This window comes from Myotis brandtii, unplaced genomic scaffold (assembly GCF_000412655.1).
Source record: "Myotis brandtii unplaced genomic scaffold, ASM41265v1 scaffold176, whole genome shotgun sequence".
In the NCBI taxonomy this organism is placed as follows: domain Eukaryota; kingdom Metazoa; phylum Chordata; class Mammalia; order Chiroptera; family Vespertilionidae; genus Myotis; species Myotis brandtii.
Genome location: NW_005356519.1, coordinates 1,780,126 through 1,807,454, shown reverse-complemented (window position 1 = coordinate 1,807,454; position 27,329 = coordinate 1,780,126). Strand labels below are relative to the sequence as shown.

The 27,329-nt window shown below is 36.4% G+C and overlaps 1 protein-coding gene across 1 annotated transcript in view; it reads left to right on the top strand.

Annotated features, from left to right (window-relative positions):
- Nucleotides 1-27,329, top strand: part of BMP5 (bone morphogenetic protein 5) — a 135,712-nt gene that overhangs the window by 96,773 nt on the left and 11,610 nt on the right. Inside the window, exon 4 of the mRNA XM_005863302.2 lies at nt 22,601-22,795. Within this exon, the coding sequence (XP_005863364.1) occupies nt 22,601-22,795 (195 nt within the window). The remainder of the gene's footprint in view (nt 1-22,600; nt 22,796-27,329) is intronic.

Sequence of the window (27,329 nt, the reverse complement as noted above, 5' to 3'; positions counted from 1 at the left end):
CCAGCAAGGGAGGGCAGTTGGGGGTGACCAGGCCTGCAGGGGAAGGCAGTTGGGGGCAATTGGGTCAGCAGGGGAGGGCAGTTGGGGGTGATCAGGCCGGCAGGGGAGCAGTTAGGTGTCAATCAGGCTGACAGGGGAGCACTTAGGGGGTGATCAGGCTGTCAGGCAGGTGAGTGGTTAGGAGCCAGCAGTCCCGGATTGTGAGAGGGATGTCCCAGATTGGAGAGGGTGCAGGCTGGGCTGAGGGACACCCCCACCAGTGCACAAATTTCATGCACCGGGCTTCTAGTATTATAATATTTGGTCAAAGACAACAGTTCCAGAATCACTTACGGTAGGGGTCAGTAGGAAATCTTCATTTTTAAGACACCCCAGAAGTTATTCTTATGCTCACAAGCATTTATTGAACAACTAAGTGCTGGGTGCTTGGCTAGATGCTAGAGATGAAATGGTTAGATAATGCAGAGATGGCTTCATGAGGCTTGATGAGGCACGAGGTAGTAACTACATAAGAATTTTGATGAATGTTTGTCACTACACACTAAGAAGAGTCTGAATGACTTGAGTATTGAACAATGAGAGAATTCAAGCTACAAGCTTAAAGATTAGGAAGATGTAATTAGGGAAAGAAGTTGTAGAAGGGTAGTCATTTCAGATGAATAGAAAAGAATTTACAGACTGTGGTGAGAGGGGGCTGGGCACATTTGATCCCAAGGTCAGGGGAGCCAAGGCCAATTTAATCAGAGTGTTGTTGGCCTTTGATCACTCAAAGGGTTGAAAAAAATTTTATATTCAAATCTGACCTTATTTAAAATTCTATTTGTCATGGTAACAGGAAAAACATAATTTCTGTAATGATATTTTAGCTTGATTAGTCATTTTTAAATATTTAAAAATCTACCATGTGGGACTACATTGTGATCTTGCCCCACACCCTGAAAATATTAGGGTCAGCCCTAGGGAGGGTAGTTTTCAAAGGGATGATAATTAGAGAACATGCCTTATTAAGTTTTACTGCTTTTAGTTTTTTGCAGGATCAGGCAATAGAAACATGAGTTGTAAAATCTCTCACTCATTTCTCCTTGCTTTGTTTAGTGAACTACAGTTAAGCATAAGATGGGTCTATCTTGGGTCTCTTGCAAGGGAGTCTATTACTGTAAGCCACAGGACTTTACATTGTTCTACCTATAGGCAAATTCACAGCCCAAGAATCCTATCTAATAAAGAGGGAATATACTAATTGACCCTCATGCTGTCGCAAAGATGGTGATGCCCACAGCCAATAAGGAGGGGATATGCTAATTGACTGCCCTGCCCTCAAAGATGGTGGCACCCACAGCCAATAAGGAGGGAATATGCCAATTGACTGCCATGCCCTCAAAAATGACGGTGACCACAGCCACAAGATGGCAGCACCCAGTCACTCAGCCCTGCTGGGGCGGCAGGCATGTGGCAAAGCCAGGCCCGCCCCCAGGGGGGCCTGGCCGCTCTGCGCGCCTGCCTTCAGAGTCTCCCAGTCCCCCAGCCACCCAGGGCCAGCCTGAGGCTCAGGTAACCAGGTCCAGCTGAGGCTTGCGCTGCCGGCAGTGGCAGCAGCAGAGGTGTGATGGGGCATCTCCTTCCCCTGATCGCCGGGTCGCATCCCGCTCCTGAGGGCTCCTGGGCTGTGAGAGGGGGCAGGCCAGCCTGAGGGACCCCCCCCTCCAGAGCATGAATGTTCATGCACTGGGCCTCTAGTAATACTATAACCAATGTTGTCATTCCAAGGTTTTGTATATGGAATAAGGTTATCTGCCATAAATTAAGTATATTTTGGAGTTAGTATAGTGAAGGTTTCATGCACCTCAGATCTTGATTGAGAAACACAATATTTTTGCTGAAAGTGTTATAGACAAGTTTTAGACCCCCCCCATACATTCCATAGATTTTAATTATAATGCTGATTTTTTAAATAAACAATTTAAAGATTTTGAATTATGAGTTATTTTTCAATTATGGCTTTGGGATTAGTGTTATGGATTCTCAGTATTCAAGCATTATAAATGTAAACTGAGAAAAGCAGATATTTATATAATATTCCAAAAATTCTTACAATGTTAAACTTCTGTACATTTATGATCAGAAATATGACTTGGAAATGGGCAGTGTGGGAGTGAGCCAGTCGTTTCTTCCCCATTATTGGCCCAAACAAAAAAAATAAATTAATGATATGTGCTTCTCCCAGCCTTTTAATTGGGGTTATGCTTGAAATGTCTAACTAAACAACTCAAGAGATCTGTGAAATATGATCAGCCTGTTTCCTTTTAATTCCCTCCCCCACCCCCTTGAAAATTCTGAAATTTCTCTTTTGTATTTTCACTCCTGTTATATTGGTTCTCTTTCCTTTACTATCTATGTAATTTAGTTTATATATGCTTTCAATGTATCTTTTTCTCTGCCAGAACTACATTGCATTTTGAGTTTCCCCTCTTTCCTTAATTTATTTTTCTTATATTTTAAGGGTAAATTTACTTTAAATTACTGTTGTATTATTTATGGGTTTATTAAGCATTTCACTTTTTTCAATGGTTCTGAATTTTTTTATTTAAAAGTAAGGTTTGATATATACAGCATTTTGTTCATATTCTTTGTCTCTCTAATATTGTCTAATGTGAAAATATTAAAATGGCTAACTGTGCTAGGCAATCTGGCTTTTCTCATTTAAGCAATGCTTAAAACAGATTTTAACCAGAGGTAGAGCATGTATAGCCCTAGGAATGCAAGTGAACCTCCCAGTACCTTAATTTTATTAACTGCAACCTCATGGAGAATATACAACTGACATTTCTCTATAAATATGGATTACCAGATGCTTCCACTTATTACTGCTCCATTCGTTACTACTGCTGATGTTCTCAACATGATATTGGGATATTGCTTCAAAAAGAGCAGACAGACCATCTTTTATTTGCAATAGTGGACTCTAAATATGTTTATTTCTTAGCAAAAGTAACTAGAAGTTATAAAAGAATGATACTCAGAAAAGCATACTTTCAGATTCGTTCATTGACTATTATTCGTTTATTTATTTGTTCAACATAGAATTATTGAGTGTTTATACATGTAAGACAAAATGTTAAAGGACAATATAACTTGGGAGACAGACATTTGTAGTTAATTGTAGAAAGAATAAGACACCATAAATGCTAAAAATAGTGGTACAATCAAGACACTATAAGAAAACAGAAAAGAGATGGTTGAGTCCAAATGGGACACAGACAAAAGGACCATGGTTCAGATGACTTTTAAACTAGGTCAGCTGGGTAAGATTGCAAGGAATGGAGATGAGGTGGAAAGGAATTGTGGAGGTATATGGAGTGGTGGTGAGACCCGGAGGAGAGAATTCATTCCTGAATGAGGAAACAATGTGAGTAAATACATCGACTGGAGAAATGGCATGGTATGGTCTGGGAAAAGTCAATAGTCCAGAGTTGGCTAGAACAACTTTCATGCATAAATATGATTGCAGATGCTATTAGGAAAGTGATTTGGAGACAAATCATGGAAGGAACATGAAATGTAACTTACGTATAATATATTCTGTAGCTTGCTCACACTTCATAAAAGAACTAGACTTGCTGCTTTAATCAATCACAGCAACACCATCGTGATTACATGTTGGAATGAATATCAGTTTCATGCGGTCATGGGATGTGTATTTCTTGTTCACAATCACACCCTTGGTGCTTGGTACAATGCAGGGTGTAGGTATTAAAAACATGTCTTGAATGATCATTGAATGAGTTTGTGATTTAAAAGGCTCTTTTAGACACCTGACACTGAACATGTTACTCTTCAAAGGACATTCCACACTGTAAATTTCGGGTGATTATTAACCAAACCAGTTTGGTATAACACAGGAGGAGAATTTGGTACCGCAAACCACAGTGCAGTAGTTAAAAGTTTCAATCGTAAGGTGAGGAGAAAGTCAGTGATGAATATTATTCAATGTTGTTTATCCTGCTCCTGCAAAGAAAAAATTGCAGAGGCCTAAATATATTTTGGAAATCAAAAGGCTGTTGAAATTAAAAGTAGCATTATGATTTCTCAGAGGACCTGTGGAAAATACGTCAGTCTGTGAAATATTCTTTTTAGAAATCTGACAAATGGACTGCCATGGATTTGGCATGAGAGTTTAAAACTATTCTATTTTTAGATTGTTTTGTTTGGTTTTGTTTGGTTTTGTTTGGTTTTTAATGCAGAATAGATGATTCTGAGTTTCATAGACTTGTTTCAGCAAAATAAAGCAAACATATGTGCAAGTAAACAAACAAGATGTTGCTTTTTAATGGACAAATATTGAGCTTCCAGATAAGTAGTGGTATCCAATTGTGCAAAATCAGTTTTCAAGTGCTCAAGAACTTTCTCATAGTGATTAATAAACCTCCATGATAGAATATGTACTCTCTTTTAATAGCAAATAAGTAGGCTTATTTCTGTCTTATAATTTATTGTTAGATTTTCAATTCCCTAAATTATATGACTTATTAGGACTTTATTAAAATGGTTATTAAATCTATAATTATTATCATTTACACATATATGCACATAGGGTTTATTAAACAGCAGTATAATCTAGCATTTAAGAGGGGTTTATACTCTAAACACTATAATTTTCCATTGTTTGATGTTTTATAAAGTGTAAACCTTCTAAGTAAATTAATTATTTTTCAAACTTGAGTTCATAGAATAATGTAGAGATGGAAAAACTAATATAGTATTTTTGAGATCATTAGAATGTCTTTTTAAAATCGTATGTTTTCAGACATTTTAGGTTTGGCAATACTCAGAATGAATTTTGCCAATGACTATTTTTCTCTCTATTCAAACCCACTTATACGTCAAGGAAAATTCAATCCGTATGTTTCTGATTCATTTGTATTCAAGTCATCAAAATGTTGTTTTGTAAAGGTATTGTTTAATGTCCAAAAAACATTATAGAGTTCTTTTTAAAATAAGACTCTAAAATCCATCTTTTCTTCAAAGTTGTGGCATAATTTCCAAACATATCAAGTTAAAAATTAAGATTTAAAGTTAGAAATATCAAAGTTTTACTAAATTTTGTAGCCAAATCAAGAAAAAAATATTTCAGAGATATAACTGTCCAATATAAATTCCATTATATTTAATTTAAATAATTTTTTAGTCATTGTTACAGGTAACTTAGAATTTTTGGTACCTAATTTAAATATAGTAAATAGAATAGATAGCTCCATTCTGGAAATATAATTATAAGAAGATATCATTAAGAAAGTTAGATTCAAATGTTGACTCATTCAAAATACTTCATATTTAGCTACAGCACCTATAAAATGAGTGCTATAGTAATTATTTTATAAGGACAGTGTGAGGCTGTATTAGATGATAGGGTCTGGAATATAATAAGACAGGAATGCAGGTCTTCATGCTCAATTGTTTAGAGAGTAGTTCACAGAGGCTTTTTTATTTACTCTTGATGGCACTCCTTTAATTTAGGATCAATTATCTTATTGTGGAGGTTTTATAGATGTCTTAAGGAAGTTTTAGATAAATTCACAAATGATAGTCCACCAAAGAAAAGTAAGATTATTAACATATGTTCTTACACTTTGAGTTGGCAGCAGAGTATATAGACAGTGCTGTTATTAGGCTCATGTCTAATAACTTTGGTTAATAAAATGATTATGGATAGGAAACTTTTAAATAAATTCTGATCTAGGGTATGAAGGCAATAGAAATGAACACCCAGAGATATGTGTGATGATAAATTGCTTGCTTATATTAGTTAGGTATTCATAGACACCAGCAAATATCACATTACTAGTACTTAATGTACTTTTTTTGAGTCCCAACCATTTTACTCTTAGAAAAAATAAAATAGTTATTTTGTGGATAACTAATTGCATCAATAATATAAGGGAAACAAATTTTTTGTCACTAGATAGTATTATATACAGTGACAAATAATTAAAGGCTTCCCTAAATTAATTACCATTAGAAAAAATTTTACAACACAAAGATGTCTCAATGTGAATTACTGGTATTTGACTAGTAAACCTATTAGCAAGCCTTACACATCAACATGACTTCTTACAAAGATTGTAGAATTACACTCAGTATTTTATTGCTCATAGAACACATGGCTGGAGAAATATTAACAGTCTTTGCTAAAGAGTTGGGGACCTGATAGTTCCTAATATAGCATGTTGTACTGATATTTGTAGAAATTTGTATAAAATTCCCACTGTATAAATATTTCCCATAAAACAATCAGAAAACTGAAGATACCTTATGAAATGCGCGGAAGAACATCAGAGAAGACCTCCTTGAAAGTCAAGGAAACAAACCATTGTAATGGTTGTCTTCTCAGATTGTAACCCATGTTGATCATCAGCTATATTTCTCAGACATTGTAAAGGGGTAAAGGTACAGTTTTTTTTCTGCTTGTTGGTACACAAGAGTTTTCTCTATCCTTATTTTTTAGAAATGATATTATATTCAGAGTTTTCCTAAAAGCTCCAATGATTTAATCTCCTTTCCGCCAAAATAATTATTGTGCAAACTTAAAAAAAATGTCTTCACTTTAGTTATCAATACAATGAAATTAAAGGTGAATATTTTAAAACTTTTATTACCCAAGGTTTTTTCATGTTCTCTACTCTTTGACTTGTGGATTTTTTGTTATTGTTGTTCATTCCTGGAAATTGACAACTGCTACATCTACATTAATAATAATGAATGGGATTAGTTATTTTTCTACAACCTTAAGGTGTTTTTCATTCCTATTGTTCTTTATTATATAAAGAACAATTTAACATACTGATAAAAGTTTTCTTCACAATTACAGTATCCTGTGATATCTCCTAAATGTGCTATTTTTAAATGAAAGTATTTGATTAAATACGCTTGTTGTGTTATCCTAGGGATCTCTAAGACAGTCTATTTTTTACCTCAGGGGAACATTTCTAAATTAAGCCCCTCTGTTGTCAGATGACTATTTATCTGTGTCCAGGGTCAGATGATCTATGTGGCTGGTTAATCTGAATATCAGCTGACATAGTGCTAATAAGTAGCAAAAGAAACTCAGAGATCAAGGGTGATATTTTTCTTTTGGTCCTGCTGTTTTGAGTATAGTTTCTCATGATTATTTATCTAAGTTCAGAAAATTGAATTATGTCTACTTATCAGAGGATCTTTTAAACATTTTGAGATTTGATAATATTCTCTTTCCTTATCTGAACTTTGTCTTATAAAGCAATTAAGTCATTTTTGTTCATAAAAGCATATGGCTCCCTTCTGCTGAATTTATGGTGATGACAATTGGTTTCAAGTAAATAAATGAGAGAGTCTACATTAGTGAAACTGCAAGAATCACATATCTTTCTAAAATTTCTGGAAGTATAAAGGAACACATACTCCTACGATTTTCCTAGGTAAATATTAGTATAAAAGAAGTAGTTCTTTATGTAGTGTTTAATGTTAAGGATAATTAGAGCATACTTGCTTGACTTTTGGATGAATATTTAAGAATAAATTAGAAGAATAGATGAGGAATATTTATCTTCAAATATTTAACTAAGTAAAATAAGTAAGTAAAATTGGATTTTTTCACGTAGTCCAGAAATTAAATCAATGTGCAACAACAACAAAAAAGCAGATTTAAGGCACAAGGAAAACATGCTTAAGAAATGGAAATTAATGGCTGTGGAATTGTTTGTACTGTGAAGGCATGAGTTACATTTCTGGAAGAATTCACTATTTATATGACCTTTTGTCTAGGGATTATTATATTGCATGAGATAATTTGTTAGGTAATTGTAATTTAGAAGCATATGTGATAGTTTAAGCATTATACATATATATTATATTCAGAGAGGGCACAATCAATAGATATTTATATGGTAAAGGAGCCTGATATTACGTATTTACAGTGAAACTCAAACTCAAGATATGTAAAACCAGAAATGGAGAAACTGGTAAAGGAAATCAACAAATTCCAAGCACTTTCTTTTGGGGAATATTGTGGCAGAAGATTATACACAAGTTATCATGTGAGGTATCAGATATAAGTTCATAGTTGAAAATCTATCATTATTAAGGTTTCTAGAGAGCTCTTATTACAGCATTTAGTAGGATTATATTCCCTTTAAGTGCCACAGAAAGTTTTCAGTATTATAACAAGACAAAATCTAAAATTTTTCAGAGCATATTAAAATGGCTTCTGATTCATATTTCTATAAAATTTCAAAAACATTAAGACATAAATTAATTTATGACAATGTATTAGTTTCTAATTTTTTTAAAGGACAAATACCATATGATCTCACTGATATATGGAATCTAATCAACAAAATTATTTAATAAAAAAAATAGAAACAGGTCAGGCCGGCGTGGCTCAGTGGTTGAGTGGTGACTTATGAACCAGGTCACGGTTCTATTCCAGTCAGGGCACAGTGATTTTCTTTCATCATTGATGTTTCAATCTCTTTCACCCTCTTCCCTCCTTTCTGAAATAAATAAAAATATATTTAAAAAAATAGAAACAGAAGCATACATAGAACAGACTGACAGATATCAGAAAAGAGGGGCATTAGGGGCTGGTTGAAAAAAAAGGTGAAGGAATTAACCCAAAACATATAGACCTAACAATTGACATGGTGATTGCCAGAGAGAAAGGGTGGTGGTGGGAGATGGAAGTAGGCAAAGGGGGAATAAATGGGGATGGAGAAACTTGACTTTGGATGCAGTGTGCACATGATGCTTTATTGAGTTGCACACTTGAAACCTATATGGTTTTATTAACCAAGTAGAGACCCAGTGCACAAAAATTCGTGCACTGGAGGGGGCATCCCTCAGCCCGGCCTGCCCCCTCTCACAGTCCGGAAGCCCTCAGGGGAGCAGGCCTAAGCTGCAGCCTGGCCTCCCTCTGTGGGAGGCGACCAGGCTGATTAGGGGAAAGCACCACCCCCATCACCCCGCTGTTGCTGCCACTGCCAGCCACGGTGGATGCGAGGCCTGAGCCCCAGGGCCTTGCAGCTGCTGTGGCTTTGTCCAGATGGATGTCCGGAAGACGTCCACCCTAATTAGCATATTACCCTTTTATTAGTATATATGTCACCCAAATAAATTCAGTAAATAAATAAATAAATAAATAAATCTTGTGTTAAATAAATAACATAGCTAAATAGCCATTCACGTAGTCATTTTATGTGGATGATTCAGAAAACTTGAGAATTCCTTTATTTTTATGGTAAAAATGATTAGATTTCTACCGAAAATAGATATTACATAGATTTCCCTTGGTGTTTAAAATCAGCATTTGTTTATTTCCCAAACCCATGTAAGCTGTGACATAGGGGTCTTCTAACTTATGTAATGTCTTAAAGCACATCAAAAAACATAAATCTTCCTGTATGCTTTAGATTTTTGCTATTTCCCACTGAATAAAAATGAGCTAGGGTAGCTAAACATAAATATTGGAGCACTATTAAATTTCTACTTTGTTCAACCCACTATCTTATTAATCATATAATATTTTCATAAACTATACTTTATTTTCAAACTTGCTCTATCAAAACCTATTTTCTGTCTAATTGAAAATCTGCTGTTTTTATACCCTGATTTTTGTAGTACTTTTTTTATCAACATCAATTATTCTTCCATGCTAATATTTCACATTTTTTTCTTTTCCATGATTACTAGTAATTCCAGGTTTTACTTCGTAGGTATATCTTTAGTTCATTTGAAGTAAATAGTCAAACTATGTGTTTGCTGTGATGTTCAATCAAGATAATTTTAATAACTAAAGAAAACCAACATTTTCTGAAAGCTTACTAAATACTAGGCATTTCCTAAGCTCTTTAAGTGGAATGTCTACTTGATCTTCATGATTATCCCATTTTGTGCATGAATAAATAGCCTTCCATAGTTTAAGAATCTTGCCCATGAATCTAAACATGTGGTGTTTTCAGAGCCAGATATTACATACTATGACTCTTACAAATTACATGAAGTTTGTATAAATTATAACCTGGATAAAAGGTATTTTTATAATTTCCAAATAAAACAATGCTATTAATAATGATTGTTATGGACCAACAATGAATTTTCTCTGGGATGTGTTTGGAATTACCTTTTGGTTTTTATACTTTCTGTCTGGAATTTAAATGTGATCTGGCCCCAAAAAGGTAATAGCAGTTTTACCATATTTTTTTGTTTTCTCAATCTAACTACACTACTTCAATAGTTCTTTTAGCCCCCTACACAATTAAAGTTAATTTGATAAACTCATAAAATAAAAAGAAGAAAAAGTAACTTTTCTTTTGCCAGCAATTGACTTCAATGTGTAATTAAATTTAGCCAAATTTAATTTCTTTATTTTTAATTTGATAACTAAATTCACCCTTCCTTTGTGCCCTGTGTCACTCACTAACATATTTTGATAGGTTCTCCTCCCCTTGCTTTCTCGCCTTCTCTGCTTTACTGTCCCTTAATCCATACTCCCCACCATGGAACCCTCCTACCTCCCTCTCCCCCTACTCTCTTCAAGTCTGAACTGGTGCTCAAGTTTCTAATTTAAACCAGGGTGTAGCAAACTCATCCTCAGGCTAGTCAAGAATGCTGGTCAAGTTTCAAAAAAAAATTATTAGTTTATTATTTTGCAAAAAGCCAGTCTGAAATCAGTCCTTTTCTCTCATTACATGATCCCTTCTCCCAGCATCAAAGCTGATGGTGAGTTGGTATAGTTCTAACTTTTAAAAAGGTCTTGGACTACCTGAATTGTGTTTTGGGGAGTAACACATTGGGGTAATTTTTTTTTTCCAAAAAAGAAAAAAAGGAAGATCTCTGGCAATGAAACTCATTTTAAAAAATTGACAGTATACTTAGCTTTTTTTTCTTACCCATATAAGCAGAGCTTCATCAGACTGCTTTTCTAAAAACCTCATATTTTGAACAAAAAGGTTTGAATCTTCTAATTTACAGATAGTTTAGTTCTGTTGATAATGAAAAACCATGATTCTGATTTCTTTTTGAATATCTATATTTTTGATATCTATATTATATTTTTTTTCAGGTAAAACTCTGAAATGGGCATCTAATAGCCTAGTTTGGTCTTGTTTAACAATTTGTAGTGAGAAAATAACTTTCATTTATAAACAGATGTTGATGATAGAATATATTCAGTAATAAATTGTAAAACTTGCCTTTGCTATTTTACCATGTCCATTTTATACACAACATTTCAGAACGAGGTTTTAAAGGCAATTTCCTTTGTTTTAATTTATAGTATGTTTATATTTGAATGAGATCCACATGGTAAACATAATTTGCTTATCCAAATTTTAGCATCACAACTCAAAAACATACATAAAAGAGAGTTTTGAAATCAATGATTTATAAAGTAAGCAGAGACAAACAGGAGTTAGTCTTGCTTCATTATCTGGTGAAAGATGTACTTTACCATCACTTAGCTTTCCCTAATGAAAACGGATATGGAAGTGTTTGGCTACATCTGTATTTCTGTTTTTGATTTTCCCTAATTCAGAACAGTAATCATGGAGCACCAGTCTTGCCCAACAAAGCCAATGTTAGGAACATAGTCCAGTTTTTGTTGTTTGCTATATTCCTTATTCTAGACTCTAACCTTGGTTTCAGTCATGATCTGAGGGGTAAATGTTTTCATGGTTATATTGATTTAATGCCATGAAGAATATGAAATTCTCCTTATTTTTGTCAGACCCAAGCATTAACTCTGTCTTTCCTGTTGTTCTTTCCACTGTAATTTTAACCTCTTGCTGGTCCATGGTTGTTAAAGACATATTGCAAAAATAGCAGTGCTGTTTTTGCATCACAAGCAGGGAGCACAATGGGAAGAAGAGAGAACCTCTAGTCAGTGTAAGGTATGAGGAGTCACTGCAGTTCTGTGCTGCTGAGAGTTGAACTTGGGCACACGTGGAGTAAGCTCACAGAGGATGAAGGAAAACCAAAACAGAAACAAAAGCATCTAACAAGCAAACCAACAGTATAAGAGTGCAAGTGATGATCAAAATTTGAAATTAGAGGGAAATTATTTTGATAAGGAAATTATATGTCCCAGGTCCTTAAAAATGCACACCAATTTCACTGCAGTGTGAAAAGTTTCCATCTGAATGGAATAGAAACCGGGGAGACCACCTGCCCTTTCATGGCTGGCAAGGAGTGTTCAGTGCTTATCTTCCCACTTCCTAAGGAAAATCCGATTTTGAACTTAACAAAACAAGCAGCTCTAACACTGTTCTTGACGGACAGTTTGTGGGTCACTGACGGACCTATGAGATGGATGGTTTTCCTCCCGTCTTCTCAAGGTCAAAAGCAGAGACCTAAGATGAAAGCATCAGCCCTAAATAATCCCTGACAAAGGGAACATTGTGTACTTAAAGGAATAGCACACTACTTTAGGGTTGACAGGGTGGAGTTAAACAAACATCTGACACTTTTTAAGCCTTATTTTATTCATTACTAAAATGTAGTCATTGTTTCGTTATGAGGCGTAAATAAGATCATGCATGTAAATCAAGGTGAAATACCTAGCTTCAGTGAATGGCAGCTGCTGCTCCTCTCTTGAGAAGTATTGAATTAGCTAACCTCCTCAATTCTCAGTTTCTCTGATCCTTTTGAAAGGCATGCTCATTATTACTTTTGGGTATCAGCTATATCTACATGTGCATCTAGTCACACCATTTCTCTTTGAAGTAATACAACTGATCCTATATAATAAAAGGCTAATATGCAAATCGACCGAATGGCAGAATGACTGGTCGCTATGACGCTGGGCTCACGGCTGGCGAGCACAGTGTCAGTGGTGGGGGCCTCTTCTGCCTCCATGGCAGCGCTAAGGAGCCCTCGGGTGATGTCTGCCTGCTGGCTTAAGCCTGCTCCCCACAGACATCCCTCGAGGGGTCCTGGACTGCAAGAGGGTGCAGGCCAGGCTGCAGGACCTTCCCTCCCACCCCCAGTGCATGAATGTTGTGCACTGAGCCTCTAGTCCAGTGATGGCGAACCTTTTGAGCTCGGCATGTCAGCATTTTGAAAAACCCTAACTTAACTCTGGTGCCATGTCACATATAGAAATTTTTTGATATTTGCAACCATAGTAAAACAAAGAGTTATATTTTTGATATTTATTTTATATATTTAAATGCCATTTAACAAAGAAAAATCAACCAAAAGAATGAGTTCGCATGTCACCTCTGACACACGTGTCATAGATTTGCCATCACTGCTCTAGTCTATAATAATAAAAGTGTAATATGCTAATTAGACCAGACGTCCTTCTGGATGACCGTCTGGATGAAGCCAGGGCTGCGAGGGAATCCTAGGTCCCAGTTGCCAGAGGGAAGCTGGTGCCAGCAGCCGGGGGGAAGGAAGGCCTACCCTTACATGAATTTCGTGCATCGGGCCTCTAGTAGATATATAAAAGTTCTAGTTATGCTACGAGATCAGATGATGCTGATGACCCCAGTGTAACACTCTGGAAATCCAACTATTATTTTGCATATTATTTCCTATCCTTATAGCTCAAAAGGATGCTTTTGTTCTAGGGACCACCATGGAATCAATGTGGCATGAGAACTTCCCTTGGGAATGGTCCTTATGTGGGGTAGGCCAATTTACATTCTTGCCACAGCCAAAGACATGAGAAATTGAAGAAAAGGTCTGCTTCTCTTTACTCAGATGAATATTTTTTGGTCCAATCTTCATATGTATAAGAAATAAGTCACAAATGTCTAAACTCCATATTTTTTTTTGACAGAGTAGACACTTATCATGGCATATGCATATCTCAGTATCAGCTCTTTACTGCATATTTGGGAAAACATCTTTTACTCTTGTCACTCTTTCTCTTGGATGTCAAAATAATGTATTTCTCTTCCGTTTTGGTAATACTGGCCTATGGCAAGGATCCTACAAGCAGCTTGTGGTCATTTTACAGGTTCATGTATCAAATTGAAAGGGAAGGTCAAACATTTAGGGAACCATGCTTTTTGGTATGATAAAAAAATACTTTGAATAATATATCATATAAGCTAGTATAAAAGAATGTTTTCTTTAGAAACTCATAAATTTCCCAAACAACTGCAGTAAGTTCATTTTGAGGACCACTTCCCCCACTATCAATAAAATGCAGAGTATGAAATTAATTTCACTGCTATGAAACAAACTAAAAAGCTTTTCTTCATTGATATATTAAGACATAATCATAGTTTTTAAAGACCCTATTGGTTGATTTCTGCTAAAACATGCATCATTAGAATTTTATTTAAATCTTTTATGATTTTAAAGAAAGAAATATCTGTGTGTGTATACTTTTTTTAAAAAAGTCACATAATAACTAGAAAAAAGTCTAAAAAATAATTCACTTTTCCCATGGTTTTGTGAAAAGAATGTTTCTGCTTTCTTAAAATAAATGAGGGCTATGAGATCAACTAACCAGTCTTTTGGGGCATGTGAGAGATGATGTCTGTAAAACTCATAGGGCCTCAGGGGAAAGGCACTATATACAGAATGGGGCCAAAGTAGGTTTACAGTTTTTCATATGGAAAACAGTACAATAAATAATAATAGAAGAATAAACTCTGTCTCGCCTCCTTACAACTGTAAACCTACTTTTGCCCCACCCTGTATATGGAGAAGAGCTATTGAAAAGTGCTTGTGTGAAGGTAAGTTGGAATTCTTAGTTTGACATGCATATTCCACTACCTGAAATAGGGCCCAAGTTAGCATTTGTTGGGCTTGTCATCCCTGAGACGGTACACTTCCTCATCGCAGACTGATGTCCCATGGGAAGAGACTGATCATTTCTGTCATCTCAGTCCCATCCTCGGTGCAATGAAACATCTGCGTGTCTGGACAGCTTCCACAACTGGGCACACACCTCTCGCCTTGATTCTTGATGATTAGCCTTTCTTTTCTCAGGTCCTCCCTCCTGGAGTCCCATGAACTTCAGTCCTCAACTGTTTGTATTTTTCCCCATCACGCCTCTAGTCAGCATGCTGATGTTTCTAACCAAATATCCACTTTTCTCATCCCCACCATGCTTTCAAACTGGAGGGCATGACAGTCCTTTCTGCAAAAGTTGTAGAAAGAATTTCAACTTAAAAAAAAAAATCTTCCTCCTTTGAACTTATCTCTCCTTCTCACACCCCAATCATAGAGGAAAATGGATTCCTCCTACTGTCATATTACCAGGAATTATAACCACATTTCCTTTTTAAATATATTTTTATTGATTTCAGAGAGGAAGGAAGAGGGAGAGAGAGATAGAAACATCAATGATGAGAGAGAATCATTGATTGGCTGTCTCCTGCACGCCCCCCACTGGGGATCGAGCCTGCAACCCGGGCATGTGCCCTTGCCCAGAATCGAACCTGGGACCCTTTAGTCTGCAGGCCGACGCTCTATCCACTGAGCCAAACCGGCTAGGGCATAACCACATTTCTTATCTTTAGGCAATTCTTAACTCACACTTCATGTCAGTTGTGTCAGCCTATCGTTCCCAATTGCCCTCTGTGACTGCATACCTCCAATATGTCTTTTCTCCTTTAATATCAGCCACAGAAGCCTATTCTTATTCTTATATTATTACATTTGTTCCTTCTTTGGTTTTTGAACCTTTTTCAATACTGAGTATACTAGAATTGTACATATGTAATATTTAATATATAATATTTAATATGTAATTAAGTGGTTATTTTTAATTTACTCTTTTAAATAGCAGTATAAAGAAGAGAGTGGGAAGTTCTAGCAAAGGCACTGCATGAAGAGCCTGGTTTTTCAGACAAAACCCCAGAATTACTATAAAGAATCACTCAAAAACCTTACTATCTTACACCCTGTTATCCCAATAAATTAAAAATTTTCCTGTGTCACTGAGATCGCCTAATATCCAGCCTTTCTTGGTGCTTGAGTTTATAAGGCAATGTAAAACATTTTAAAAACAAGAAAGTTCTCAGCCCAAATGTAAAATTCTGCTTGTGATATATCAAATCCATGTGCTTGTATCTGGCCATAAGTCTATGCTTGTACTGTAAAACTAGAAGCTATGCAAATTTTTCATCAAATTATAACAGAGTTGAAATTGAGAGCTAGATTGCAGCGTGCTTACTTTAAGGTCACACTGAGTTAAAATGTATATGCAATTTAAGTAGACAAAATTGTATCTTCTCCACATTCCTTAAAATCTGATGTAAAATGATTTGGTCTATATGCTGGATAGAGAATTCTGCACATTTTAAATCATCTGCTTCTAGAGGGGTTAAATTCCAGTATAATTTAGAATTACAGAAACTATAATTTATGAGCCCCAGAATCAAATTTAATCACAGATTGCAAATAAGCAAAGATCAGGAGGATATGTGAATGAGAAACAATGCATTGACTTGTTTTCTATGAAATCATTCATAAAGGATACTGCAAGAATCTTTTCTGAAATGAAGGAAAGACAATTTGTGCACAAGTTCCATCACAGGTGTTTTGGGTTAAGCAGTCAATTACTGTGAGTTTATGGAGGGAAAAACAAACTGGAATTTATGCTAACATCTTAGAGCGATATGAACGTTTAGACTCTGATAAATGCTCAAATGAATGTTTTTCAAACTGTATATTCTGGAGGGAAACTAAATGCTCCTATTTGGAACCACTTATCCTTGTAACATCAACATGTCTCTAAAGAGCTGTTTTATGTCAGAGTCTCCTTTAATAACCCTGATTTTAAAGAAATAAACACTTTGAAAGTCACATTTTCCAAAAAGAATGGCCTGAAATACAAAACCAGTGAGTTTGGGATGGATCTTTGGTTTGCCGGCTTACCTTCTCTCTGACTCTAAATGTGAAATAGTGTGTTCTCAGACAGATGTGAATACAATGCCCTGACTCCAGTGCTTACCCAAAGGCTTAAGGGTCCGAGTAGTGTATCTGGAAGTCTTGAATCTCCAGCTTCAGTTATGATAAAATTTAGTAGGCATGAACCCCGGACTCACATTCGTCCCTCTTGATTGCCGTGTGAAGAGAATAATTGTTTCTTTTTAGAAGATGTCATCCTAGCCCAGTCTTTATTCACTGTGTGGTTAATACAACTGAGAAATTATATGACCAGATATGTTTTGCTGCTCACATTGTTTCTCTTCCCTTGGTACCTGTATGGTCATTTTGAGGGGCAATATGGCAGCCAACATATGAATAGTTCTAAAAGTTTTTACATGCAAAGATCTAATGGGTATTCTTTTTACAAACATAAAAGGCAAATACCTCTGCCAATTCCAAACCCCAGACTTGCATTTTTGTTCTCATGATCTCTTTCATTTTATAATCCAAGAATTCTATGATACACAAGCCTAGGATAATTGGGCACAAACATTGTTTCTTTGGGTGTAGCTGCCATCAGTGAAATCACTGGAATGCTGGTAAGCTCTTCAAGGGCCTTTGCTATCTCCTATCTTCTCCCATTTGTGTAGGAGGCCCCAAAGCTATTTAAGCTTAAACAACCAAATTCTTCTCTTTCTCTTGTTATCAACCTACCCATTTAACAGGTCACATTTCTTCCATCTGCCCAGTGTACAACATTAGGGCCTGGATATAATGCAAGTGTCCTAAGTAGAACCCAAGAAAGGATCTGGGGTGTTTATCTAAGGTCCCTTGAGATAAACTTTAACCGTGCAGGTGTGGGACATTCAAGCAGTTGCTAGCCAAGAGGCTACTCTACCCAAGCAGGACCAAGGGCAGGCCTAGGACCAAAAAGACCAGAAGCTTTAATTTCAGTTTTAAGCGTACGCAAAATAATTAAATTAACTGCCGAAGGAATTACACCCCATGAAACATATGCAGTTGCAAATCACACAGCACTTTATTACTCAATAAAAGTTCCTGATGCTGTGGGTACAGGCTTAATGGGATCCCAGTGGTGCTGTCCTCTGGGGTCCGGCAGCTAGGCTAGTCCAGTCCGGATGCAGGGGGCTGGCGTTCCTCACCCGAGAGCTTGGTCGTGTCTAGATCGGGAGGTACTAGCCATTCTTCTGTCCTCTGGCAGAGAGAGGAGCCTGGAGCAGCGTCGCTTGCTGCACTGACCAAAGGACGTGCCTTTGTGGCTGTCTCTACAGGCAAGCACCATTGGCTGGCCAGGACCCATTTTTAAAGCCTGTTTCGTACCCTCAGCAGTTCAGATGGCTATCAATGAATTACGTCAATGCACACATGTTAATTTCAAATAGGGCAAGGGGCTACATGCGGTTATCTAGGGAGAGTACATCACTCACTCAAATGGTTATTTTGACAAGTCACTCTGAGTCAGTAACTGAAGTTCAAATCCTTATCTATGAGGTACACACGTTTCAGGGCAGTGGGGAATGTGTCCTTAATATCACACTTTAAGTTTCAAGGAAACATTTCAAAACCTTCCTAATATTTTTAGACATTCTTTAAGCATTTTTAAACATTTCTATATTTTACTACAACAGCAAGGGAGGTGACCTCTTGATCTAACAGTCACTTCATGCATCATTGGCACTGTCTCTCGCTTTGGTACACTTGTTGGTGCACCTTAAAGTCCCAATGCTCTGCTCACCTTTGAACAGTGACCACTCTCAGAAGCTCATGCTGATGCTGGTACAGGAGATAATCTTGGATCTACAGTCTGTCATCCTGTCCCAGGGAGGAGATGCTCCAAAGCCACTCTTCTGATTTAGGGAGAACCTTTTCCCACCACCTGTGTCACATTACTAACCAAGCTCCAAAGTAGTGATGCCTTGACTTCCTAGTATTTTGTAGGGACTTTAGGTAAAAACAGTTCTATGACATTTTCTTGAATTCTCTTTGTTCTTTAGAAGTTAGTCATGCAACCTAATTGGAGCTGCACAGACTTAAAATCACTGTTTCCTTATACTCACTAGGACATTGTTCTGAATCTATGAGTTAGGGATTCACCTTTTCCTTAGAATGACTTTCCCATGAAGTTGCTCCATCCTCATTCAAAAACATGTGCAGTGAATTACTCCTACCAATATTCTAGCTATGCCTAGACATGTCTGAATCCCAAGGTGACTAAGCTTGGGCTCAAGCTGATGTTCTTACCATCCTTTTAACTTAATACTCTTTTTATTATCCCACCCCATTTTTATGGTATATTAATGCTTAATCTTTATATGCCATGAAGTTGCTCCATCCTCATTCAAAAACATGTGCAGTGAATTACTCCTACCAATATTCTAGCTATGCCTAGACATGTCTGAATCCCAAGGTGACTAAGCTTGGGCTCAAGCTGATGTTCTTACCATCCTTTTAACTTAATACTCTTTTTATTATCCCACCCCATTTTTATGGTATATTAATGCTTAATATTTATATATCATCATCTATCTGTAATACTATACCTTTTAAACTAGAAGTAAAAAATAAGGATCAACTATGAAAATTAAATTCATACTAATGCACATCTACATATAGTTTTCCTAAATCAAAAGGTTTTGGGTAGACTTCTTTATTTTTATATTTGCAATATCTAAAACATACTGTATACTTAATAATAAAATTGACCATGTTCAAATAAATTTTATAAAAGATTCAATATTTTCAACACATGTAATATAGTCTGGGTTCCCATTAGCACTTCTAATAGAAACAACTGTTCAGCCATTCAAAAGGTTTAGTCTACATAATCAATGTAGGTGTATTGTGTCTGAAGGAGTAGGTCAAATAGTTAAGCTATGGTGTAGCTCAAGACCAAAAGTAACTGAGCAAGCATTAACTTATGGAATCTTAATAGTCAACTCATTGCTGAAGTAAAAAGGAAACCAAGAGGAAACTTAATAATATCAAAAGTTATTTTAAAGGGAGTTCACATTGGTTTGAAGGGTACTTTACTTCACACACAATATCCACCTTTGTAAAGCCCAAGAAACCCATATTTGTAACATACGCACATCTTTACGGTTTTCAGAACATAAATCTTTAGAGAAGTATTTTTTCTCCACAGATAAAAATTAAAATATTGAAAGTCTTTAGAAAAATAATAAAAAGAAACCCTCCTGCAAACCAAAGGAAACTTGGAACTTTGCGTTAAGTGCCTATTTAACTATAAAAGGGTCTGTGTGTGTTGTAATGAATGGAAAACCGATTTTACTGTATTCCATTTGTGAACATCTTGCAGCAACCTATTTCAGTATTAGAAAGATCATATATTAAAAATAATTTCTGCAGTCATCAATCTATACAAGTAAAAATCTAGTTTCTGTTAAATTAACACTTCATTAAAAAATCAAAATAAAAGCTCAACAAATACTTTTTATGTTGTACTCCAAGACAGGGGGGAAAAAATCAAAAATTTGAAGAACAGATTGCCAGTTATTCTATTCCATAACAGTTAAGTTTCTCAGTTCTTTTTTTTTTTTTTCTGTTGCTGAGCTCTCTGTCACTGGAAACATCTTAAACCAATTTCAACTGCTACACCTGAATAAACATGTTGTAAAAGTGTTTATGTATTGAAGTGGGTCAGTTCAAGGTATGGTATTTGGCTGGAACTTCTAATTTCTCTTTTTACAGCAAAAGGGCTGCCAGAAGGAGGAAGTCTGAGCTGAATTAATACATTTGTTACAGTGGAAGTAGAATGGAAACTGCTCTGACCACAAATCAAACTGCCTCTTTCATTTATGCCAGTGATAGAGTTTTTCTAAGAAATATAGACTCTGGCATAAAGCCACTGTAAGTTTGCATTTAAAAGAGAAACTTATATGCTTATTTGTTTAAGGTTTACTGCTTTGATTATTTGTAAGTTCTTTCTTGGGCAGGACTGAGCATAGTGTCATTGGTGAGGTGGAATGCCATTTTAATACTTCTAGGGACTGAGCAGGTTTTGCCAATATGCTGTAGAACAATTGTTGAGGATCCTGATGCTGCCTGGACTGGAGCACACTTTTTTTATTTAACCAATACCTCCGCATTTAAAGGACCTCTGTGTCTGTCCCAACAGCTGCACAGCCTCACATGACACAGTCTCATTTTCTGACGGTGGAAGGTCTCCTCACAATACAGTATACACAAAAGTGTTTATGCTGCCAAAATAAATTTTGTTAAGAGCATGGGTTTATTTGCTAAAAAGCCATTGATGCTGTTTCAGGGACTTGTTTTCCTTTTCCTTCTTCTAAGGTGGGTCAGGCCATAGAGTGGACTGAGGTTGCTCTACAGTCTTCACTGAATAAATATTTTAAGAAAACATGCACATCTCCCATGGGGCAAAGCAGAGTCAGTCATGCACATATTTCAAACCACATTATATATTACTCTTCAAAGATGGGTAATTTCTCTATGTCAAGTAGATAATTTGCATGAGTTTTTAGTAATTCTCAACTAAATTTACAACATAAGATTACATAGTTCATTCTCTTTGTGTGATTTTCATGGACCAATATCAGCCAATGGTTTGCTTCATATATATTATAGTATTAAAGTATATGATTAGATATTTAGGTTATATATAATATTTTCAGTGATTGTTTTAAACTAGAGAGGATAATAAGAGTGAATTGTAAAAAAGGGAAATAGTAATATGTAACTCCTAGATTATTTGTGGAATCAAATAACACAAGGAAAACAGTAAAATGACTAGCATATCCATAGCAAGGGCTCCAAAACATTTGGCATTATTATAATTATAAGTGTCATCATTATTACCCCAATGGGAGAGGTACTTTATTAACCTCTACTGCTAGGCCCTGGGACACCTTGACTTTTAACTCACTCCTCTACCGGCCCTTCTTCTCTGATGCACAGCCATACCGAGTGGCTCAGAAACGTCAGAGATGAAGGTCAGCCTTCATGCTCATCGGGCATTTTTCTCCTTTCTGAAAGACTCCAGGCTTGGTTTGTGTCTTCTGAGATCTTTTCAGTAAACATTCAGTTGTGTCAAAACTCAGAAGGAGAGGAATTATGAAATCTTCATGTTTCCCTCCAGTTGAGAAAAAGCTGGCACTTAAAGCAAGTCCCCATCCCCAGCAGCGGGGCTTTTGGAATGACCTTAGAAGAGCTTTCAGTAGAGCCCAGCTTTGTAAAGTCTGCTGGGCACAGGCCAGAGGGCAAGGGGGAGGCTATCAGCACTAATTAATGCTTGAAGGGCTCGGAAAGGAGCTGGGGAAAGTAGCAACATCCAGCCAGCTATTCAGCTTTTATCACTTAGAGGAAAATTATAGGGAACTTAATACAGAAGAGCCCATAGCTCATATTTTTGAAATTGTTACTCAATGTGGACATTTCCAGGCGATGGTAGTCAACCTTCCCACGTACGGTATTGCTGACTTCCAGGTCTGAGAGCTCTGTTAGTGGAGGCAGCCCGAGGGTGTTCTGTGGTGGGAGAATGATGCAAAATGCAAAACCAAGCATGGATAATTGTCTGTAATGGTAAACTCGCAATGTTTATAAAGATATTTGGCCTGAAAAGAAAAGATTCTGATAATGTTTTAAAACTCACCCCCCCACCAAAGTACCCTCAGAATTCATTCATATCAGGTAAACTTGATCTTGTTTTTCATAAACCAAGCGATTGTGCATTGTGTTCTAGGACGCAGTATCAACGTCAAATCTGCTGGTCTGGTGGGCAGACATGGGCCTCAGTCAAAACAACCGTTCATGGTGGCTTTCTTCAAGGCGAGCGAGGTACTCCTGCGATCCGTGAGAGCAGCCAACAAACGGAAAAACCAAAACCGCAGTAAATCCAGCTCTCACCAGGACTCCTCCAGAACGGCCAGTGTCGGAGGTAAGGTAACACCGGAGCAGCAATGCACAGAGTTATGGGGTCACATGTTGCAAATCAAGTAGCCGCCATAAATTTACTCTCTGGATATACCTTTATTTGGTTTATTAAATCACCCAGCAATATTTCTAGCATCCCCAGAATGTTTCATCAGTGAATCACTTGGTAATTCATTTTAAAATAAGTATGGCTGGCCTTGCTATGTTGAAAGATTCAGTTCAAATTAAAATCAAGCTGGCAGTAATAAAATTATGAAATGGCTACGTCAACAAAGTCTAGCCAAAAGTGAATTGCACAGCTTGCTGAGCTGACCTCCCCAGGACCTCTCAAATATGGATGGGTAGCCAGGTAAATTCAACATAGAAATGTTTCTCTAGTACTTAAAACAATACATGTGAATCAGGCAGTTTAAATTTTTTTCTGACAATAGAAGCAGGAATTAAGATAATTACGATATTTGTATTTCCATTAATTTTTTGGAGGGCTATTATCTTGATAATCTGCCTTGTTGTGTGTGTGTGTGTGTGTGTGTGTGCGCGCGCACACACACACACACATACACACGCACACACACATACACACATATATAAAAATCTTACAGTGAAATATTATAAGCACACAATGGATCCCAATGAGCCTGCAATTTAATCTATTGATTGGTAGAAGGGACATAAAAGTAAATTTGATCTAAATGCCTCTAACTGCCAAAATCTGAAGTGATTTCATCATATTATTTATGCCAATAAGTGCCTTGTTTAGTCCAGGCCACAGGCAGATTTTTATAATCTCTTTTTAGATAAAAATGATGGCTATTTTATGCCAAGAAGTTATCTTTATCTCTAAACAATAAGTCTATTTGGAGGGGAAAAGTTACCGTAGCACATCTCAACTTAGTCTAACATGTTGGTTCATTTGTGAAATATGTGTTCTTCCATGTTAATGGTCACCACATGCGAGGCACAATAGATGAGCTGGCAGATAAAACAGATGTAATCCCTGCATATGGCTTTTCAGCAACTTAGAATGCTTAACTCTTGTGAAAAGACACATCCAGACAGTGTTTGCCATTATACCTGAACTCTTCATCCCCACCCCCCAATCACTTAAAACTGATAAATCATATAAAAACACATGTTTTTGTTTGTCTGTCTGTTTGTTTATTTTTGCATCTGGGACTGTCAACAAAAATAATAAGTGGAATTCATTGGAAACTTCCTAAAGTATGGGCTCTAGGAGAATACTGTTAGAAAGAAATCTATTTGGTGTATTTAACAACAGAAGCAAGAGGGAGGATTTCTTTATGAAAAAACATTATACTGAATTACATGCTATGTATAGAGTGATGTGGTTTTTTGGTTTGTTTGTTTAATCTTCACTCAAGGACATGCTTATTGATTTTAGAAAGAAGGAAGGGGGCGGGGGGAGAGAGAAACATTGGTTGGTTGCCTTCCAGTCCATACCCCAACCAGGGGTCAAACCCACAACCTAGGCATGTGCCCTGACCAGGAATCAAATCTGAAACTTTTTGGTGTATGGATGACACTCCAACCAACTGAGCCACACCAGCCTGGGCTAGAGAGATGTTTTAAAATAATTATCTAACAAATAAGTTTAACCATCGTTTTCACTTGAAAATAAAACATGATAGTAGTGCCTCATTACCAATCTCTTTTATAAAGACCTTCAGAAGATATTTAGTTTGGCAAAAATTGTAATTGGTTAATATGAAAGCTGGGGAAAAACAACTTTCTAAGACCTTCCCTTCCTTGTAAATATTCGCCTGTCAAAGTTGTATATTTTTCTTTTCATGTAGAATGGTCTGAAATTGGTTGAAATGTTTTTAATTTAATGTAGCAGACTGCATTAAGAAAAAGGTTTGTTAAAACTTGAATAGAATAGTAAATACTTTTTGAGGAAACTACAAAGGGAAAAGCCCAAGTCCTGTACTTATTATTGAGCGCATAACATCTCTGGCAGAGGCGTTCTAGAGAGCGAAATCATCAAAGTCCTTTTCCCCATTGGTGAACTCTGTTTATCTTCTCTTCCTGACCACAAGTAACAAATGTACTGCTATAACGAGAGATGAATAAAACATATGGGGCAGAAATCACGTAAGTTTTCACCAGTTTCCTAACACCATTTAGAGCACAAAATTATTCTAATATAGACCAATATTTTCTCTTTTAAAAGTTTGTCATTGGCAACCATTTCTGTGAAATATGTGGTAGATGGTTTTGGAGCAAGTTCATATTTTGATAATAAAAAGGAAGAAAGTAGCTGGTTTGTGTCTATGAGACTTAACCTTTCAATAGGTACTAATCAAGCAGACAGGAAAAAAGTCTTATGGAATTTGACCTAAAAGACAGGGCTTTAAGGAAAGGGAATGCTAATATAAACACAAAATTTGATACTTAGGAGACTTGAAATGCCAGTGAAATTTTAAAATTATCCAAATATAAATAATAAATGTTGTAATAGTACTAGGCTTTTACAATAAAATACTGTGCAAAGACTCCATGGCTAAGAAAGGAGGGAGGAGTGTTTTAGTAGATGTTTGCCTGATTGCGTTTTTTTTTCAAGTCAAATCATCAAATGTTGACAGTCTCAGTTAGTGCAGGAGAATTAAAACTCAGGTTGTTATTGCTGTGTTTACCCCCACTTCTTTCCTATTTCAATGATTCTTGCCTTCTGATTTCTTAATACCCCTTTATTCCTGCATACTCCTAGGGGAGAGCCTAGGACCATGTCTAGCATATAACAGAAACCATCAAAATACTTGGTGTTTAAGTTAATGTGTTGACTGTATGGGAAAACCTACCCCCCTCTTCAAGTTAAAATACACTGAACCACAGCTCCCAGATTTTCTGCAGAAACTACCCCTCTTTAGTTTTTTGGCAAGAAGATTGAGCAAACATGTTATGGGAGAGGTAGCCTGTTTCATGATGAGGCAGTACAGTGGATGTTTGAACTTGGGTGTTGGGGGAAGACAATGGAGGCAATAGCTAGCTTTTAGGCTAGCCACTCTTTAAGATATAAAGGCACAGGGTTGGTAAAAAATGTTAAAGAACCTACTGAGAGCAAGATGCTGTCCTATATCAGTGTCAATAAGAATAGAGCATTAAGAATTTGGGAAAAACTAAAATGCCAAAAGGCAAGTCCTGGTTCACTGCAGAACTGCTTGATAAGATTACTTATTGTGTGCTCCATGCCAGAGATCTTTGAAGGCAAATCCAGTTATTGGTGGCCCTGCCCTACACCATGGTGATTTCTTAGGGCACTTTCTTTCAAAAAGTGATTATAATGAAAGCATTGTGCACTTATTTTCAACCCTGACAGGCACTATCTCTTGCCTAGTGGATGCAATGTAAAGTAATACCTCTTGGACAAACATATTAATCAAAACCAGAAAGAACAATTAATTGGAATCAATTGTTTAGAATATTTTATATAATTAATATATGCTTTCATTACTTAAAAATAATCAAGTCATATATAAGGCTAGAATTCTCCTTTGATCAATTAATCCTTTTGAGATAGGTTACCCCGATATCAACAGGGTATGTGCACTTCCAAACCTTTTCTTCCATAGATAGTCTCTTTTGGAGATATATTTTTGTTATGTGTTCTTAACTACATGATTGATGTATTTGGTGTATTTTTAAAGACTGTTTTTAAGAGCAGTTTTAGTTAGGTTCATAACAAAATTGGGAGGAAGGTACAGATTTCCCATGTACACTCCTTTGTCCCATTCATGGATAGCCTCCCCCATTATCAATATCACTCACCAAAATGGCATATGTGTAACCAAAGATGACCCCACATTGACATTCCATAATCACGCAAAGTCTAGTTTACCTTAGGGTTGTCTCCTGGTGTTGTACATTCTGTAAGTTGGGACAAATGTAAAATGATGTATATTCTTTGTTATAATATCACATAGAGTATTTTCACTGCCCTAAGAATCCCCTGTCCTCTGCTTATTCATCCCCCACTCCTCCTTAGCAACCACCTATCTTTTTATTGTCTCCATAATTTTCCCTCTTTAGGAATGCTATATCCTTGTTTTATCTATTTTTTTTAACAATATGTCTCCACCATCTTTAAAATTGGTGATCTCATTCTTGGTGACCTCTACCACATATAGTCAATAGTGCTTGTGAGAGTTTATTTAATCATATCGGTCTTAAAAGGGACATTTGGTTCTTTCTAAATTGGGGCTTTCAAAATCAATGAAAATCCTGCAAGACTGCACATATAAGAATACATCTAATCCACATGATTTCTATAGTAATTAACACTAAAAGCCTATGTCTATACCCTGAGTCACGAAAAACTTTGGAAATCCCTCCTAAAACAACAATTATTTTGGTGCATATAATATCTAGCTCACTGTATCTATCTACCTACCTATCTATACCCTTATCTATCATCTACATATCACTTAATCCTGGGCCACTACTTACTAGTTGTATAATCTTGAACAATATATGTCACCTCTATTTGCCTCTGTTGCTTCATAGGTAAATTGAAAATTTTA